This window comes from Lissotriton helveticus, chromosome 2_1, assembly GCF_964261635.1.
Source record: "Lissotriton helveticus chromosome 2_1, aLisHel1.1, whole genome shotgun sequence".
Lineage (NCBI taxonomy): Eukaryota > Metazoa > Chordata > Amphibia > Caudata > Salamandridae > Lissotriton > Lissotriton helveticus.
Genome location: NC_136059.1, coordinates 357,098,626 through 357,118,649, shown reverse-complemented (window position 1 = coordinate 357,118,649; position 20,024 = coordinate 357,098,626). Strand labels below are relative to the sequence as shown.

At 50.1% G+C, this 20,024-nt stretch overlaps 1 protein-coding gene across 3 annotated transcripts in view; it reads left to right on the top strand.

The window, feature by feature from the left end:
* Positions 1-20,024, top strand: part of CPLANE1 (ciliogenesis and planar polarity effector complex subunit 1) — a 2,766,109-nt gene that overhangs the window by 2,614,515 nt on the left and 131,570 nt on the right. For all 3 annotated transcript variants that reach the window (XM_078674971.1, XM_078674972.1, XM_078674970.1), the window contains one exon: positions 3,493-3,636. In XM_078674971.1, the coding sequence (XP_078531097.1) occupies positions 3,493-3,636 (144 nt within the window). The remainder of the gene's footprint in view (positions 1-3,492; positions 3,637-20,024) is intronic.

Below are 20,024 nucleotides of genomic sequence, written 5' to 3'. Positions count from 1 at the left end.
CCCAACCGTAGTTCACAGTGGTGACAGATGCATCACTGCTGGGCTGGGGCAGCCACATGGGAGAGGCGGAGATCAGGGGCCCTCTGGTCTCCGGCGGAGTACGGGCTCCATATCAACCTTTTGGAGCTTCGGGCGATTTGTCTTGCACTAAAAGCATTCCTTCCCTCTGTCCGGGTGAAAAATAGTGCAGGTGTTCACGGACAACACCACAGCCATGTGGTACTGCAACAAACAGGGCGGGTTGGGGTCATGGACCCTATGTCAAGAAACCCTCTGCCTCTGGACATGGCTGGAACATCAGGGCATATCCCTGGTGGTTCAGCACCTGGAAAGTTCACTGAAAGGCAGGGCCGATGAACTCAGTCGCTTGTGCATGATGGATCATGAATGGCGTCTTCCCTCGTAGGTGGTGCAAGGTCTCTTTCAGCAGTAGGGAGAGCCGTGGTTAGATCTATTCGCCACCGAAGAGAACGCGCAATGTCAGCAGTTCTGCGCATTGGAGTTTCCAAGGCGGCACTCGCTAGGCGACGCTTTACGTCACAAGCGGAGTTGCAGTCTTCTATACGTCTTTCCGCCTATACCACTTCTGCCCAGAGTGCTGAAGAAGATCTGGTTCGACCAGGCCCAAGTCATTCTTGTGTCCCCGGATTGGGCATAGAGAGCCTGGTATCCCGAGCTATTACACATGGCCATCTATCCTCCAATCAGACTGCCTCTTCGGGAGGATCTTCTGTTGCAGCAGCAGGGGACTGTCCTCCACCCAAACCTGTCCAGCATCCACCTCCTTGCGTGGAGTTTGAGCGTGACAGTTGACCGCTTTCGACCTTCTTCCTGAAGTTTTTAATGTTATCTTGGTAGCCAGGTGTCCCTCCACTAAAATGATATACCCCTGTAGATGGAACACATTTGTGGCATGATGCACAGCAAAAACTATAGATCCCCTTTCAGGCCCCCTTTCAGAGGTTCTCCTCTTCATTCTTTCTTTGGCCCAGCAGGGCTCTGCTCTGGGCACTCTTAAGGGCTGCCTCTCAGCTATTTCTGTATTTCATTCGGCTTCCTGATTTGCCTTTTTAAGTCCCCATGTTGTAAATCGCTTCTTTCATGGGCATTATTAATCTTTTTCCTCCTGTTCCCTTCATAATTCCCCAGTGGGATATGAACTTGGTTCTTATGTATCTAATGTGCACTCCCTTTGAGCCGCTTCATAACTGTCCTCTCAGGCTTCTGACTTTAAAAACTGCCTTTATGGTGACCATCACATCTGCGTGCAGGGTGAGTGAGCTCCAAGCACTTCTAAACCTCCTTTTCTGGCTGTTCATTCGGACAAGGCTGTCCTCTGAACTTGTCCTTCCTTCTTCCCAAAGTAGTTACTTCTTTCCACATTGAACAGACCATAACTTTTGCTCACCTTCTTTCCTTCTCCGCATCCTTCCAAAGAAGAAGAGAGGCTCCACCGTCTGGATCCAAAACATGCGCTTTCATTTTATTTGGATTGCGCAAAGCAATTCCGGGTGGATGACCAGCTCTTTGTCAGGCCGTGCACAAACGGACCATTTCTAGATGGGTCATTTTGTGCATCAAAGCTTGTTATTCCTTGGGAAAGAAGGAGCCTCCAATGGGGTTACGCGCCCATTCCAGCAGGGCAATGGCAGCTACCACGACTTTGGGACGTGGAGTCCCCCCTAATAACATCTGTCAGGCAGCTACATGGGCATCGCTGCACACGTTCACAAAACACTACTGCCTGAACAGCCAAGTCCGGAGAAGCGGCTTCTTTGGCCCTTTTGTTCTCCAGGACTTTCTGGTGTGAACTTGGTTCGCAGACTCACCTCTGGGGTTGGTGTTGCTCGGGTATCTATTCTAAGGTAAGGAATCTATAACCAATTCTCTTTCAGATGAACAAGTTACTTACCTTCGGTAACAATATATCTGTAAGAGACAAAGATTAGTTATAGATTCCTTACTGCGCCACCCATCCTATATATATCCCATATAATCCCAGCGACCACGACGCCAATGACGAACACGGAGCCAACCGATGCCACCTTTCGATGTGCAGGTGTACCTCTGATGAAAAACTTTCCGGATCCAGTTTGATGCCTGGAGGTAATTCTAAGGTAAGGAATCTATAACTAATCTATGCCTCTTACAGATATATTGTTAGCGAGGGTAAGAAATGTGTTCAATAAGGTTAGCATGTGTCAAAATTCAGTCAGTAAAAGATCAATGTGGAATCATTAGCTCCTTCATACCATAGACAGAAAAGGGTTTTTTGTCTTTCCAGAAACATGATCGTAAAATATACTTTGCCTGAAAATGTTTGTTCTGTTGTCAAGCTGTTCAACAATGACAAAAACATTGTTATAACACTTTGACAGGTGTATCAATGCCATATGGCATAATTTTGAGTAAAAAGCATCCAGTCAAATTCAATGGCTCTAAAACTAATGTTTTTTAAAATGTGAATGCAAATTTTAAATCTATGACATTATGCACCCTGTTTTATAATGCAACCTGGGTATAAGAATTAGCAGTCATTTAGGATTTGGCTGCATGACACTTTAGAGGAGCAGTAACGAGGCAAGGGCAGATGGAGAAAAAGGCCCAGAGAGAAAATGAAATACACTTTATTACAGCTATCAGCTTTTTGTTGAACTTTGTTTAATTCTATTCAGTAGATGTTATTTTGATTTATGATCAGATATCCATTTCCATCTATTGGCTGTCCTGAGGAGCAGCTAGAAAGGAATAGAATATAGGCCTGCCATGACTTCATACCGTGGTCAGAATTCTGGCTCCAAATACCAGCTTTGAAATTCTTAATCTTGATGTTTGGCAAAAAAGACTCATGCCCAGTCGTACAATAGATTGTACTTTAATATAGATGTATTTCATAGCAAATATATACACTTGTTATTTTCTGCAATGGATGCAAAATAAAACTGTAACATTGTTCTAAAATTAAATTTTCATGCATTATGCTTTGAGCTTAATGAACAATGCTGAACACATTCCTGAAATGAGTACGGTATAGTAGTTATAGTTATTTTGTTGCACTTGTCAGTGTACTTAGGTTTTCTCATACTTGCTGAAAATACTTTAAACAAATGATGCAATAATATATCAACATATTTTTTATTGGGGTGGTGGAGCCATATGGCATCCACGAAGACGTGCCTTTAGGATTCTCTGGCAGGGCTCCCTTAACAAGGCATGCATGTGACGTTGTAGACGGTTCTGATAGAACTTTGGAAATCTGGGTGCAGGGTCAGACCGAGTGCCCTCCTGAGCCGGACTCGGTGGTGTGCTTCATTATGGTGGCCAGGCCAGAAATGTGTGGGTTAGTTAACACAGCTCTCAAAATATGATGGTTTACCAGTCAGCAATTATTCACTGCACTGTAATTGCAATGTCATTTAATTGTATTTTTTGTTGCACCGCCAAATAAAACCGATTTAAACTTAACAGATTTGTATTGCTATCTTCCCTAAGAAATCTCTTTGCCGCGGGATCGAATGTCTCAAATCACACGCAGAGGAATTCTAGTTAATCGAAACACCAAAAAACTACATGCTCACATCGAAAGAATGGATAGACCAGGCTTCGATTCAAAAAGACCTGTCTCAGCCAACCCAGGTATATCATCATCACCGTTTATTTATTTAAAGCATTACTTCTTTTTAAGGATATATTAATGAGAGAAGAAGAAAAAGGAAGAAAGAAGATGAGTTAGTAAAAGGAGAAGAGATAATGAAAAGAGAGAAGGCAAGAGTGGGGAGAGAATAGAAAAAAGAAGTAATAGGAAGAGGGCAAACACAAAAAGATGACTGGAGAAAAATTAGATGTAGGTTTTGATCAGGGTTAAACACATTTGTATTTCGTTTGTGATTTAAACCCTGACCTTTGTCCCCATCAAATACAAGGGAAGTTTCTTATCAAGTTCCTATATTTGACTGAATCCAATGAATATTTTACTATCCCCACTTTCAAGTTAAGGATGGAAACAGAATTTATTGCATTTATTTGGAAACGAATGCCGCAGAACAAAAAGGTTTTCCAGAGTATAAAATCACTCCAGGGTTACATAGTAATTTCACTGCTTATCTATTGTGTTGCATGTATACAACATTACTAATACTTCTGCATTGTAGGATCTTAATGACGTTATAAGTGCTTGAATAATTTTCCGCTTGATGCATAGGCCTCAGGACATTATTTGGTATTGTTTTTCGTTTTTTCTTCCATGGAAATAAAATTGCAGTATGTTTTTATCCATTATCTCATATATAATGGAAACCTATTAGAGGGGTTAGATTTCTCCTGAATGGCTGACATATTGCTTCAGATTGTCTATTTTGAGTTGAATTGCAGTTTGTGACATACAAAACCCAGTTAAAACATTGTGTATATAAAAGGGTAGAAAAAAAGCTGTGTAATAGGCTTACAATAAAGTTTGAAAATAATCCCTCTTCCCGCAACACATTGTACATGCAGTAGCCTCTTGGTTGTTTTTTCCAGTTCGTTAGGGAAGGATCTCTGAACTCTTGGAAATCTTAATTTTCTCCTGTCTGCAATGTTTTTTTATCTCCATAGCACTGCTGCCTACTGTTTAGCTCTACAGGGAGGAAGAGGGCTGCAGAAGTGGCAGAAAGACTGGTGCCTCTCTGGTCCTCCGCCTTGCTCTTCATCTTGAGGTCACACCAGTCTCCCCTCTTCATTGTCGACAATCGGCTTGCTGTTCGTCAAACATGCCAGCCTGCTACCCCAGATGTGGGGTGTAGGAAAGTAGGATCTTTCTGGCCTAGGTACCCCTACTTTGTGCCTGGTATCAGTGTGTTTTTTTTTTTTTTTTAATTTTTATTTTGTAATATGCAAGTGAATCGGAAAGGGGGAAGGGGAATAGAGCAAGAGGATCAAGAAAAGAGGAAAGGAAGAACAGGCGACAGGTCGCCACAAATCCCCACACAGGGGGAGCAAAAAATTGGGGAGGGAAAGCGTTCGCAAAGGAAGGGGCAGTAGAACTCCAAAGTCCACTACAAGATGACAGCAGCCAGGCAAAGCAACAGGGTTCGGGCCGGAAGTCCGCCCATCACAGTGTTCAGATCATTCCTGGTGCTCCAACCGTGAATGCATTGTTCGTGGTCAAGAAAAGCAGCCCCAACCTCAGCCGAGGTCTAATGTCCAACCCAAGAGCCAGGCAAGTCGCAACAGGAGAAGGAACCCAGAATTAACTTCCCCAACTACCCCCCCTCCCTCGTCCTCCCCCCACGCCCACCCCCCCCCAGTGGTGGCGACAATCAAGCTCACAAACCAACACAGTGACTCCCGCAGTTTATGGAAGACATCCCTAAGTTGCTCAGACTTGGAAGAGATGTAGGGACCTCAGCGCTGATGGGCATACCGCCGAAGGCAGGCCTCGGGACAGAAATCTCACAAGTGGGCCCCAATTGCACATAAAATTCTTAAAGTTCCCCCGGAATATGTCAGAAAGACGTTCCATGCTCAACAAACGCCATAACCGGGCATGCCACAAGGAAACAGCAGGGGTAGATGGGGACTTCCAAGCAGCCGCCAAAGTCATCTTAGCCGCACCCAAACACAACCACATGACACGCTTATCCGCCCTAGTTTGGTGCTCAAGCAATGGATCCCTTAGGCCTAATAGGACAAAGGCCATGGAGTCAGGGATTGGATAGCCCAAAATATCCTTTAGGTGGGAGAGAATCTCGGCCCAGAACGGCCGAATGGTGGGGCAGTCCCACCATATATGGCTAAAGTCCCCCAACATCCCACAACCCCGCCAGCATCTATCTGAAGTAGTTGGAAATATGCGGTGTAATTTAGACGGATATAAGTACCAATCAAAGATGAGTTTCATGTGGGCCTCCCTGAGGTCAGTAGAGTGGTTATGTGCCGTCACATCTCGCCATAATCCCTGCCACTCGTTGACGGAGATGTCCCTCCCTAGAGTGGACTCCCAGTGGTCTTGATATCGCGGCCGCGGAGACATAGTAGTATCTAAGAGCAATCTATACAGAAAAGAGATCGCTCCTTTCATGGTGGAAGTGCGAAGGAGAAAAGACTCGAATTTCGTCAGAGGTCTGGTAGCGGCGTCCACAACTGCAGGCGACGTCGCCCAGTGTAGGAGCTGAAGATGTCTATATCGCTCCGTCGGGAGAACTCCATAGTCCCTCATACAGTTGTGGAAAGTGAGGGGTTCGGCGCCATGGAACAGGTGGGTGAGGGCCCTGCAGCCACCCTCCCTCCAAGTCTCAAACGGACCCTCCGTCAGAGCCGGGGGGAAGGCCGGGTTAAAATGAATTGGGGTAAATGGGGATGGGAATGTGGTCCAACGGTCATCGCCGCTCACCGTATCCCAAACCTTCAAAACCGTGCTCGTGGGAGTGCTGATGTATGTATTCCTGGGTCGTTCCATCTTAGGCTTCCAGGCTAGATCCCAGATGGAGCGGCCCGCGACACTCCGGTCCATATGGAGCCAATGCTTCTCCGAAAGCTGTTGGGACCACTCCACCAAAATTCTCAATTGGGCAGCCTTGTAATATAGATGCATATCTGGAAAGCCCACTCCACCCTCCAATCGCGGGCGTCGAAGAACCGCAAATGGAAGCCGCGCTCGGCCACCTTGCCAGACATATTTCAGCATCAAGGTCTTCAATCGGCGAAAGAAGTCCAGTCCTATCGGGATGGGTAAAGCATGAAACAGATATAAGAGCTTGGGGAGGAGAACCATTTTGAGCGCATGGATCCTGCCCAGCCATGAGATAAATTTGGGTTTCCATCGCTCCAGTTCAGCCCGGATTGATGTCAACATCGACGGGAAATTAGCTTGGAACAGGGCACCCACGGTGGGAGTCAGTCGCACTCCCAGATAGAGCAAGGATGACGACGCCCACGTAAGCGGAGTAAGCGACCGGATCCGCTGTACCTCCTCCGGTGATAGGGTCAGGTTCAAGATGTAGGACTTATCAAAGTTAACCTTAAATCCTGCAACCTCCTCATAAGCGGAGAGTACCGAGTGAACATGGGGGAGTGACAACGCTGGGTCACGAATGGACAATAAGACGTCGTCGGCAAAGAGCGAGATCTTATGTTGCTCACCCGTAAAAGGAAGCCCTAGAATCCGCTCATTCTCCCGCACCTCCAACGCCAATGGCTCTATGCTAAGAGCGAAGAGGAGGGGCGAGAGGGGACATCCCTGGCGCGTCCCTCTGGAGTGGCAGAAGCTTCCGGACCTGTGGCCGTTGACCAACACTCGGGAAGTAGGGCTACTGTAGTTGGCCTCAATCATTCGCACGAAGTGGGGCGAAAACCCAAAGGCCACCAAAGTCTGGTGTAAAAACCCCCAATCGACGCGATCGAAGGCTTTCTCCGCGTCAAGTCCTATCAGTACCGCAGGCATGCGGAACCGTTCCGCTTTTTCAATGAGGTGGACGACGCGGCGCAGATTATCGTGAGTCTGCCTACCCTTAATGAAACCAGATTGATCAGGATGGATCAGGGCAGGAATCAGGTCTTGCAGTCTGCCCGCCAATATGGAGGAGTACAATTTAGCGTCTAGGTTGAGGAGCGCTATTGGGCGATAAGATGTACAAGAAGTTGGGTCTTTCCCCGGCTTGGGGATAACAGTAATCAACGCCTCGGCCATAGAGTCCGTGGTCCTACCATCAGTCGCCATGGCATTGAAGAGAGAGACTAAAGAATCGCAAATGTCAGATGCGAACGTCTTGTAGAAGAGGGCCGTGTAGCCGTCAGGCCAAGGGGCCTTATGCAGCTTCAAGGCCTTGATGGCATCCAGGACCTCCTCTCGCGTGATGGGGGAGGACAGCAAGTCATTCCATTCTGTAGAGACTTTCGGAAGAGGCAAACCCTCCAGAAACTTGGATTGAGCCTCCGGATCGAGAGCATCTCCCGAGTAAAGCGCTGCATAGAAGCGCCCAAAGATGGCCGCTTTGTCCGCATCTCTGTGCTGAACAGAGCCCGCGTGGTCACGTATACCACCTATATAATCTCGTTCACGTTTGTCCCGAAGCTGCCGGGCAAGATGGCTCCCAATTTTGTTGCCTTGGGAGTAGGAGGCACGCCGAAGACGCAAAAGAGTAAATTCCGCTCTGTTGTTATAATGGGCCCTCAGCTTCCCTCGCACTGCCGTCAGGGGGCGCAGAGTCACCCTGGAAGGATTCGCCTTGTGGGCCTGTTCCAAGGCGGCAAGTTCCGATTCAAGGGCCTCCCTCTCCTCACGCCTCAATTTGTTCAGGTTCGCGTTGAGAGCAAGGCACGTGCCCCTTAAGGAGGCCTTGCACGCGTCCCACGTGTTATATACCGAGGTGTCTGAAGGAGGATTGAGGAGAAAGAATTCACCAATAGCCTTACGCAAGGCCTTACAGGACATCTCATCCCTCACTAGAGCAGCTGGAAAGTACCACTTACGCCAACCGTCCCCCCCCAGCGGTCCAATGCAGCCCCAGAACCACCAGGCTATGATCGGATAACGAGAGCGGGAAGATAGCAGACAGTTGTATATCCCCCCGAAGAGCCTGGCTAACCAAGACATAGTCAATGCGAGAGTACGAGTGATGAACGTTAGAAAAAAAAGTTTAGTCCCTAGCCTGCGTGTGAACAAAGCGCCATCTGTCTACTAGCCCCAGATCACCCACCCGACGCTTAGTTTCCTCCGAGAAAACGCCAGTGTCCGCTCTGCGCGCTCCAGAACTATCCAAGTCCCTGTCCCACACCATGTTGAAGTCACCCAGCAGGATCAAATGCCCCTCCACAAAGTCCCCCATCCTATCCAGCAAATCCTGCAAAAAGCCATTCTGACCTGTATTCGGAGCATACAGCACTGCAAAAGTACAGAGGCGGCCATGCAACATCCCCTTCACCATAAGCCAACGGCCTTCCTTATCAGCATTCACACCGACGGGCTGAAAGTGTAGGGAAGCCCGGAAGAGAAGGGCCACCCCTCTATGCTTCGTGGCCGCGGACGCCCTATAGATAAGAGGGAACTGCCTATGACGGAGTCTCAGTTCGTCCCTCCTAGCCAAGTGGGTTTCCTGGAGAGCAACCACATCTAAATGATGGTCCCCAATGTACTTCCAGAGCTTCTGCCGCTTTTGCGGGGAATTAAGGCCTTTTACATTCCAAGTTCCTATGCTAATAGGCATAATGGGAAATTAAAAACCACGCCATGCACACGCCTAGAAAGCCACTCAACCCAGGCAGCCCTCCGAAACATTCTGGAGCCCAAGTCCATCGAGGACATTCAAGCAAGGGGAACCAGGGGTAAGACCCCAGCCATAACCATACTAAGGGGTCCGCCCGCCTATTCCCCGAACCTCCCAGGACGGCCACTCCTCCAGGAAGTGTAAGAGCTAAGGGAGCCATCTCACAGAGCAAAATATGAGTCGTAGGAGCAAACATCGTTGAAGACACCATCATCATACAGCTAACACACAAGGTCGCCACCACCAACCTCCCCAACACCACCCCCAAACCAAAGCGCTCCGCCATTACAACTACATGCAGAACACCAATTGACCCGCCCCCCCGGAACAACCCCAATACAAAAAAAACAGAGCACAAGGCCCGCAACCTGAAATGTAGGTTCGTCAGTTCCAATGGGCCACAGGGCACAGGGTCCACATCAGACTGGTATCGGGGTGGGGACTCCAGATCAGGGGCCCCCAGGACCAAGGCCCGGGGTGTCTTCTCCAAAAGTACCATAGTACCCCAGGGCCGCAGGGACAGAGGCGCCCCGGCGCCCGATTATCAAAGAAGGCAGGGATCATGCCGCTCCAGAGGATTGCTGAGGATCCGCAAGAGTGGCCGAGGCCACTGACGCCACCGCCGATCCCCTCTCCTGCAGACTGACAGAATGATCCGGTCTCAGCCGCTCCGGGGAAGCCCCAACTCGGTGCCAGGATGAAGAGCGACGTCGGCGCCGCGAAGAGGAGGACTGTGTCGCTTGCGATGATGAATCTTCCTCCAATCCCAACAGGTCTCTCGCGGCCCTCAGAGAGCGGAGCTGCACCAACCTGTTCTGCCATCGGAATATAATCCTGAAAGGGTGACCCCAGGAGTAGGAGACGCCCTGCTCCCTTAGATAAGCAGTCACAGGCCGGAAGTCCCTCCGCTTCTGAAGCGTGGATGCTGCCAAATCCTGGAATAGCTGAGGCCGATGGTCTCGGAAGCTCAAGGAGCCGAGGGTTCTGGCGTTCCGGAGGATGCGTTCTTTAATCTGAAAATCATGGACACACGCAAGAATGTCTGGGGGGGGGCCACCCCGCCTGGGAAGGCCAACTCTGTGCACTCGATCTAACTTAATCTCCTGAACATCTTCCTCGTCCAACACCTGGAGGAAGAGGGCCTGCACATACCCCCTTAGGTCACCAGCCTCGCCATCCCAGGGGACCGCTCTGACACGGATGTTGTTTCTTCTGGAGCGGTTCTCCAGGTCCTCGGCATATGCTTGCAAATTCAGGTTTTGATCTGTAAGGCGAAGAACATCCTGCTGCAACTGGTGAACGTCATTTGCCATATTCAAGTCATGATCTTCTAACACGGCTACCCGCTCCCCAACGCCGTCCACATCTCTCCGGACCTCACGTAGGTCCGACGCCAGTTTAGCACGAAGCTCAGAAATGTCCTCCTTGATCGAGGCAAAGAGTTCCGCCATGAAAGCCTTGGTGGCTGGCGCCTCCTCGTCTGATTGTCTGGTCGAGCCACTCGCTCCAGGGGAGTTCGGCGGTTGCGATCCCTTCGAGGCCCCCTCCTTCACTGTCCTCCCTTTGCGTGGCAAGTTCGACATCGTGGCGAAGCCTCGGGGGCAAGGCCGTCCAAGAGGTAGGCCGTGCAGGGTTTCACGGTAATGTCCAATCCCAGACACTCCGCACACACCGACAATCTCAAGTCGCAAGCAGCGCAATGCCCGGGGGGCCCCCCGCGCGGCACCGTGTGGCCAAAGATAGGGGAAACTCCCTAGGCTGCAGGGGTCGCGTCGAGGCGCCGGGCAGGGACAGCCACTCCTAGCACGCCCGATGTCGCCCGAGCAACAAAGTTCAGGTTCCTCCCAGCCGTCCAAAGCTCACCTGCACACTCCGTCCTGGGCAGCCTTTCACTCCCCGCCGTGCGGCACCGAAGATCTCAGCAGTGGTGTCCACGGGCCCCGCAGGGGGTGGGGTGGTGTTTGCCAGCTCCTCCGAGGAGCACACTGCTGCGCTGGGCCCTCGCTCACTCCTCTTCCCCTGTCGGCACTGTGCAGCGGCGGCCGGTAGTATGGCAGCCCGGTCCTGTGCGCCACCACCACTCCAGGGCCCGGCGCTGTCTCAGGCGGGGCAAAGTTCTCGTTTGGCGGGTAGGCTCCGCTCGCATCCACAGTGCCCAGGAGAACGTCTCACGCTGCGGGCGCTATCAGCAGGCGGCGGGTGGACTCCGCTGGCCGTGCGAAACTCAGGGCCGCTGCTCGGGCTCACCTTCGGCCCACGGGCCGTCACCTTCCACGCGGGTGGGCTCCGATTCGATTCCCTTGACTGCGGGCGACTCGGGTGGGCACCGGCAGTCCGCCCTCCTCCCGGCACGTCCTCACCGGGGCAGCCGCGCACCGGTACTCGAGGTACAGGGTGGGCTCCTGGTCGCCTCGGGTCGCACTGTAAGCTCCGTCGTCCTCCACTCGACGGGGGCACTCAAGGTCGACCCGGGCGGGCTCCGTTTGTTTAGCCCGATGTATGGGGCCGCTGCTCCGCGAAGCCACGCCCAGCCGACGCCGAGTCACTGCACTCCCCGGCGGCCTCGTTTTCACGCCAAGCCGGTGCTCAGTAGGCCGGATCTGGAAGAGCACCCGATGGCGCCTTAAGATCGCTCCAGGATGCGTCCAGAGCACCGGACCACTCCGTTCAACGCCGCCGGCCTCCGCGGATGTTTCAGAGCGGAATGAGGCCCTGCTGGCAAAGCTATACAATGCTTAGCAAGTCGGGCGCCGGAGCGACTCAGAAGTACGTCTTACTCCGACGCCATCTTGGCCACGCCCCCCGTATCAGTGTGTTTTGACTGTAGTACACTGGGATCCTGCTAATCAGGACCCCAGTGCCTCAATTCATTGGTAAGTACTTTATACATCCCACAATTGGTATACTGGTGTACCCATGTGAAACACTAATATATGGTACTAAGGCACCTAGGGCAGGGTCTCCTATGGGCTACAGCATGTATTGTGCCACCAAGGGTAGCCCATGCAAACTGTGTCTGTAGGTTTGCCATTGCAGCCTCCGTGAAATGGTGCATGCACCTTTGACTTCTGATATAATGTTTTCCTTATATCTGGGTCTTTGTTCTTAAAACCTATATGTCACCCCTAAGGTCGGCAGGGTGCATGGTTCTAAGTGTGAGGGTAACCCTGCATGAGCAGAGACACCCCTACAAACCCCGGAGTTCATTCTCTGGCATTGTAAGTGTAGGGAGCCCTTGTCTCCCGCTCTGATGCGAAACTACAAAAAGGACAGAGGAGTGACCACCCCCCTGTCCAGCTCCTCCCCTGAGAGGTGGTAAGAGCTCGGCCAGGTGGCCACTTGAATCTGCCATATTCAATCTTAAAATGGGCTGAGACCACCAAGTAGCATCCCTGACCTTCCCCCAATAGGTGGGTCGCCGCAGAAGTAGTCCTACCCCTCTTTCTGGGTTACTTAAGGGCACCCCTGTGGGTGGGTCCTTCGATTCGTCTGGACTTTGTATTCAAGGACTGACTGGCTTCGCCTGAAGATTTGTCTAAAGACTCTTCTGCTGCTGGACACTGCACTCTGCTGCTGGACCAAACCATAAACCAAGACTAAGACTGCTCCTACTTCAACTTTGTCTCAGTGCTCGTTCAAGTTCTACAACCTCCGTGGCTGTGCATCCTCCAGAGTTCCCCCTCGACTCTGCATGCATCAAGATAACAAGAAGAAATTTCCCTTGAAGGGAAGTTGTCACTGCCCTTCATCCGCAGGCACCTCGATCGACCGGGGTGTGGATCCTGCTGTCCCAAAGACACCTCAAGGCTCTACAACATAGGTGGTGGTTTTGCAGAGGCCTGACCTGTCTTCCCTGCAACTCGGGAGACTGCAGTCCCTCTCCCACCCACTGGAACCGCATCCCTGTGCACTGCGTTTGTTAGCCATTACCAAGGCTTGTGGTCTCATGACCGAAGATCTTTGAGCTCCAAGAAGCTCCAGCCTCAGGCATCACACAGCTCCAAGAATGACTCCCCAATGTATCTCCTGCAATGTGGGTCTCCAGCGCCTGTGCACTGCTGAGGCCTCCCTGCGACTCCCTGTGCCTGCTGCCAGAGGGTCCTCCTGGGGTCTCCATTGATTCCTGCTGGCTCATCCACTTGTTTAGTGCCGGCCCCGACTTACGCCTGCTGGATGAGTCCCTCAGACCTTGCTGGTCTGCAACTAAGCATTTCATTGTGCAACACGTCTGTTGCGTTTGCCAAGACTTGTTGTTGGTCCTGCCAGCTACTGACCTTCCTGCATTTTGTCAACCGACGTGGGACAGCTCGTGGATGTCTCCTGTCCCTCTGCAGCGTTGCCTGGGGTCCACAGCTGCAGCTTCAAGACCTCTGTGCTACAGTAAAGGGCCCCCGACCAGGGCGGGCAGCGTGCTCCTGCTCCTCCTAGACACCTCCGGGTGGTTTGCCCTCTGGCCCCTCTTTTAGCAGGTACTCCTTGTCCGGAATTAATGTCTGGGTACTACCGACCTGGTCCATGAATCTCTGTAGCAGCTGGACATCCAAGGCTCCCCACTGACATCAACGGGCAGTTTCAACACCACTTTGCATCCAGGCTCCCTGGTGTAGGTATCCTGGTTCTCTGGGTATCCATTGTTTGGGGTGTCCTTCAACCTCCCTGGTTCCAACGGGTATCCTCTGGGTCCTCTGGGAAGGTTCCTGAAACAGTAAAACCCCAACCGCGACTTCCCCACGTTATCCTGTGGACACTGACCCAGGCTATCACCTCTGCACATGGGCGTAAAGCAACTGGACTGTACAGTGCGTCACCAATAGGTGTACACCATATAGTGAGCCAGCCACCTACAGAGGAACTGTGTCTGTCTAGAGCCTGAGGGCAGGGGTGTGGTGGAGGTGGTGGCAGCTCGGCAAGGGGAGTAGTAAGCCCTAGAAACATGGCAGCTTTGATGCAGCTCACAGCCCTCGCTCTCACCAGCTTCTAAGGTCTCTGAGTGATAAATGTTAACTGCTCTGCAGTGCCGCTTGGCCCAGTTGGAAATTGGCCCCGAGGGCAGAAATGTAATCCTGAATCCTGCATGCAGGCTTTGTATCGATCAACAGGCCCACAGAGGATCAACATGGTATCTATTAAATCTACGCATCCACACAACTTACACCTCAAGGTGACACAGTGAGATGGCCAAGGAGGGCAGCATCTTTCCTAAACAGTCTCCAACTGGAAAGCTTTAAATCTCAAAAGATCACTGTTATTTTCTTTTCAAAATATTTTTATTATAATTTGAAGAAGTGCAAGATGGCAGTTCTGATGGATACCTCAAACCGCAGATTTTTCACCTGTGCCAATATCTCCTACATGCCAGATAGGATGCTGAAGCTTTCATAGTCGTGCTACCCAGTGGCGGTTGACACTACATGCATTGAAAACACAAATACATTAAAGCTTACATATCAAACACTAAATAAACATTGAAGAAATTAAAAAGAAAATATACTTATTCTGAAGCTTGTTCTTGATGTTCTCCAGTCCTTGACTCCAGATTTCTCCGAGCACAAGGTGACATCACAGAGCCAACTACCTTATCCAGTGTAGACGCTGGAGTTACTGGATTGACTGGAGTAGGCTGCCTCAGCGCTCCGACGGCACTGGAAACCTGTCCCTGCTCTTCAACCCAGCTGTTTAAGCTAGCTGGGTTGGAGAGGTCTAAATTGTGCATGTCAGGTTTGCCATAGTAAGATAGCAGGCCAAACCTACATGGGCACTTCTAACCGAAGTGTCACTCCTCCTTGCTGCACTGCCCCACCCCCACATTCCCTTCAGCAGAGAGTAAAAAATAAAATGGTAACTAAATCATTTATTACCATTTTATTTTTCAATTTTTCTGCAGCAGTGTGGGCCTGTGGGGCTACTCGCTTCCGCTCCTATGGAGGAACCGCCGCTGGTGCTCCCACACACTGGTATGTGGTGTTTTGCATTTCCTCATTTACCTCGTTCGGTTATATTTCATATCGGTACCCAAATATAGGTCCAGGGAACATCTTACTCTTTCCCTACATCATTTCCACTTAATTTCATATGAACGAGCCTTATAAGGACATAACTCCTAATAAGGACAGAACGCCTTATAGAGACAGAACGCTTTATAAGGATTGACGCCTTTTATGTACTAAACCTTTCACCTAGTTCCATGCAGAGGGAGGGGTTTTCCCAATCAATAATGCTAAGACTTTATCTTTAGCACATATGAATAATTTATGAGGACACTACCCAGGGGCTATACTTCACCTCTCCTATCTACGCACAAGGTTTAATCCCATACTTCATCCTCATACTAAACAATGGCTAACACACGCACAAGGACTGTGTAAATACAGCACCTCTTGCTATCAGTAGTTGAAGGGAACTGAGACTTCAAGGCCGACACAATGACCAGAGACGCTGAGGCTCCTGCATGCAGTCGCTCCAGCTGACAGTGGTATAAACATCCCTATCTGAAAGAGACACGTTAGTATTAGATTCCTTACCTTAGAATATCCCCAGGCGTCAGACTGGATCCGGAAATTTTTGCGTAGCAGTACCCTTGCGCGTCGGTAGGCGTTGTCTGCGGCTCCGCGTCCGTCGTGGGCGCCGTGATGACGTCGTCGGAGTACTTAGACGCCGCCTCCGCGTGCTGACGTCAGTTCTCTTCATTTTTCCGTGCCAGCAAGCGCAGATCTGGAAAAAGCAGTAACCCTAGTCATTTTTTGACTAACCTTTTGATCACTTTTGATTGTTCTCTAAGTCTTTCGACTCCGACGGTGCCGTAGGGATGCCCGGCTTTAAGCACTGCGATGATTGCGACCGCCTGATGTCGGTCACGGATCCTCACCGCGTGTGTTTATCTTGTCTCGGCGTCGACCACGGCGACAAGGCCTGCTCCGACTGCCGGGCCCTCTCTTCGAAAGCCAGACGGGAGCGGTCCCGCGAGGTCCCACGCTCATTATTCAGGTAATGGGGTTCGACTAAATCCTAGCGGGATTCTTGGCTCCTAGACTTATTAGCTCTTTTGCACCTACTCACATGCTTGGTACACTTAGGTACATCTAGACAGGCATCATAGGAGTATGCGCTTTATTTTATTAATGCATTTTATATTCATGTATATGTTCATGACTATTGCAAAATGGTAGCACTGTACTATTCCTTTTTATTCACTGTACTGCTGATCCTATATCTCTGCTACTGTGTAACAGTTTTAGCAGCACATATATTTTACACTTGAAGAACAATGGTGCAATAAATTCCTATTGTAAACATGCTCGACTGTTTCTTCTGTGCATCTCTCGGAGACCAAATGTGCAAGCACGAGTGACTCAGGGAAAAATAGTATATTGTTTCCATGAGTCTGAGGAATCGAGGTTTGTTATGTTCTGAGGTTGCCAAAAACTAATCTCTCTGATAAAAGGAGATTCCAGTGGCACTGTGAGCTAGCTAATACAAAAACACGGCTAACATATTCAGTGGGGTGCACAGAATCAGTCTACCACCAGACTCACAGTGTAAGTTATCCAAAAGTGCAGGTCCTGCAGGGGTACTATAGGAACTACACTACAGTTCTGTCCTGGAAATGACAGAGTGGAGCCACATACAGGCATCACTGCTGCACTCCATTAGTTCCTATATTCCCACACCTTTATACGCAGATTTGATGCTGCACTCCCTATCGGCGGTTGTCAAATTCTTTTGAGATTCTTTCCAGTGTTCAAGTAAATGATGTCCCATTGAAAACTGCAGGATTAAAACGGTGCCATGACTGTCGGAAACAGATGTCAGTGACGGACCAGAATGAGGTCTGCCTCTGATGTTTTATCTCAGGGAAATACTCGTATGAAGAGTGTTCTTTTCTGCTCCTGAAGGCAACCTGGGACCGTAAAGCGAAGCTGTACTTTGCTGAACACAGAAATAAGTTGTGGACCTCACATGAGTGCCGCCTCTGATCCAATTTGAGGGTGAGAAAAGTGGTCCAGTAAGTACAAGTTAAAGAAAAAGCATAAGAAGTCAAAGTGGAACTCTACTTCATCCCGCCACTGTCTCTCTAAAGAGAAGTCGAGAGGGTGTTGGGGTGCCAATCAATCCCAGTCCTGATCACAGAACCGATTCCTCAACTAGTACCGGTGTGCCCCGAATTTCCTGAGCCATTGGCGATGCTGCAACAGGTTGAGGCCTTTAAGGGGGCCATGTTGCAAATTTTCAACACTTTACCTGCTCTGTCTGGCGCCCTTATAGTCCCCAGGGATCCGCATAGGTCTCCAGTCAGGTTAGCACTGGCAGATCCATCCTCTGCACCACCTGTGCCCCTCATAACTGCCTCGGGATTCTGCACCAATCCCTGTACCGACTTCTGTTCCAGCTCCAAGATCTGCTTTGGTCCCTTATCCAGTAATCCTGGCTGCTCGCTCCAGAGGTCGAGCCTCTGTCAATTCTGGTGTGTGTGACCTTGAGCCAATTCCACTTCAGCCCCTACTGAGGTGGCGCCTTGATTCCACTCCAGCACACTCGGTCCCAGTACGCTCTGGTTCTGGCAACTCTTTCTCTACCACAAGGCCCTCCTCAGAGCCTTCATAATCTTTTTGGTTTGAACTCTGATCAACTTGGTCATGGGAATGGTGATGATGATGATGAAATAGACTTGTCATCACACTTTAATGGCTTACGGGAGGCCAGAGGACATGTTGCCCGTTGGATTACGTACAGAAGAGTGAGTATCATTTGCTGTGGCGATTAGGTGGCCAGTTGAGATCCTGGACCTAAAGCTACCTTCACTGGAAGTCGACGAATGTCCTTACGGAGGTGTTGCATCAGGGGCCAGCTTCATCTGAGCCCTTACATTCATTTAGTGAAGCCTTGCTTGGGACTTGGGCGAAGCCGTATTCGTGCCCACCAGTGAACAGGTAGGTAGCCAGGGGTCATATAAAGTTAACCCTAATGCATTCCCTAAGACCCCTCTGAACAGGTAGTCAAAGAGGACTGAGGCATTTGGAAAGCAGATGTTTTCTCCCACCAGCTTGGCACTGACATATTTGTCTTTGTGAACTGCCAGTTAGGCCGCCAAACGCATACCTTTGGGACAGGGTTATTGAGATCTTACTTGCAGCCCTGGAGAGTTTCTGGGCTTTTTTTGCTCAAACCATTAGAACAGTCAGGATGCAGCAAAGTATGTCACTAGGTTAACTTAGATATAACTGGCTCCTTGCAGCAATCAGTGGGCACAAGTGTTGTGATCCTCCGTCATGCATGGATGCGTTCCACTATCTTTTCTGAGGATATACAGGCATCCCGAATGGATATGCCTTTTGTTGTGTCCCAGCTCTTTGGCAAAAAGAACGATTTCACTCTCAAGTGCTTGAAATAAGGCAGAGGCACAACACATTCCTTCGGAATTTCTATCCCTGCCTAGCATTTTCTCAGCAGTTGCTGACCTTTTGAGGCTACATCAGGGGGCTGGCGCATAGGTATTGCCAGGCCTTGCCACCAGCTGAACAGTCACAACAGTTTTTTCAGAGAGGAGAATAGGGATCAGGCAGACATTGGGGATGCCACCAAGGATACCGGTCTACTCAGTCCTCCACCCCAGCGGCTTCAGCCTCCAAGCCGCTTTAGTTTGCCTTTAGCGGCAAGCAGAATCAGACATTTTCTTCCAGGGTTGCAGGCAATTGCATCCGACAGATGGGTCTTCCAGATTGTCCGGCAGGGCTATGCCATTCCTTTCCGAACAATTTCACCACCCTCCTACTTCAGAGCGGCTTTTGTGGAGCACCTGTCCATCTTGTTGCAAGAAGTGCATGCTCTGTTGGCTAAAGAGGTACAAAAGGGGATGGTGATGGACGGAGCATCTGAACCAATCAAACACTCACACCCAGTCAACAGATCTGGGTTTAATCCATCACCGTTCTTTAGCCCACTCTGCCACCCCAGTTCAGACATGGCCCTATGCAAATCAGTCTGACCCTGTGCCTCATGGGAACAGTCCAGCCCGAACTGCCAAGCCATGCCTTCTCTGGACCGGAAACAAGCTTCCTAGGACCGGTTTCTGGCATTACAGCCATCTTCGGCCAGGCTTGCTTGAATCCAGTGGCAAAGTGAGCAAGGGACTCACGTCTGAGCATACCCTGCCAACTTATGGCGAACAAAGCAGTACAAAAGGGGTATGCTCAGACGCGAGTCCCTTGCTCACTTTGCCACTGGATTCAAGCAAGCCTTATTAGAATTACTTACTTACTTACCCTCGGTAACTATGTATCTGGTAGAGACACAGTCTAGCCGCAGATTCCTTAAAGCCCACCATCCTCCCTGCTCTGCGAGGACCTTTTACAGGTGGCCTTTGTCTTCCTGCAGGGTGGTCTATTTCACATCCCTCCGGGGCAGGATGTCTCATTCTGTTTTATTTGTTGCTTCTCCACCCTTTCTCACGATTGGATGGTTGGGTTTTATGTCCTTCCACGCTCCTCCACCCTGGTTCTTCCAGTGTGGGGGGTTAATCATGTTCTTCTACCCACCCTTCCACCCTCATCTATTTTTACCTGTTACTTTTGGGTCTCTGTGACTAAGCTACATTCGATTGGTTTGGGGGTCTAGTTGACTATGCTACAGTCAATAGGTAATTTATGGAGTGAATAGTTGCACATTCTCTGTTGTTGCAGAAATGTGGTCAATTACCCTGAGTCATGTTGTTCAACAGTTACATCCTGTGGTTGCAGACTGCCTATCGTTTGTCATGACACTCATTTCCAATGTTGTTTTGCCTCA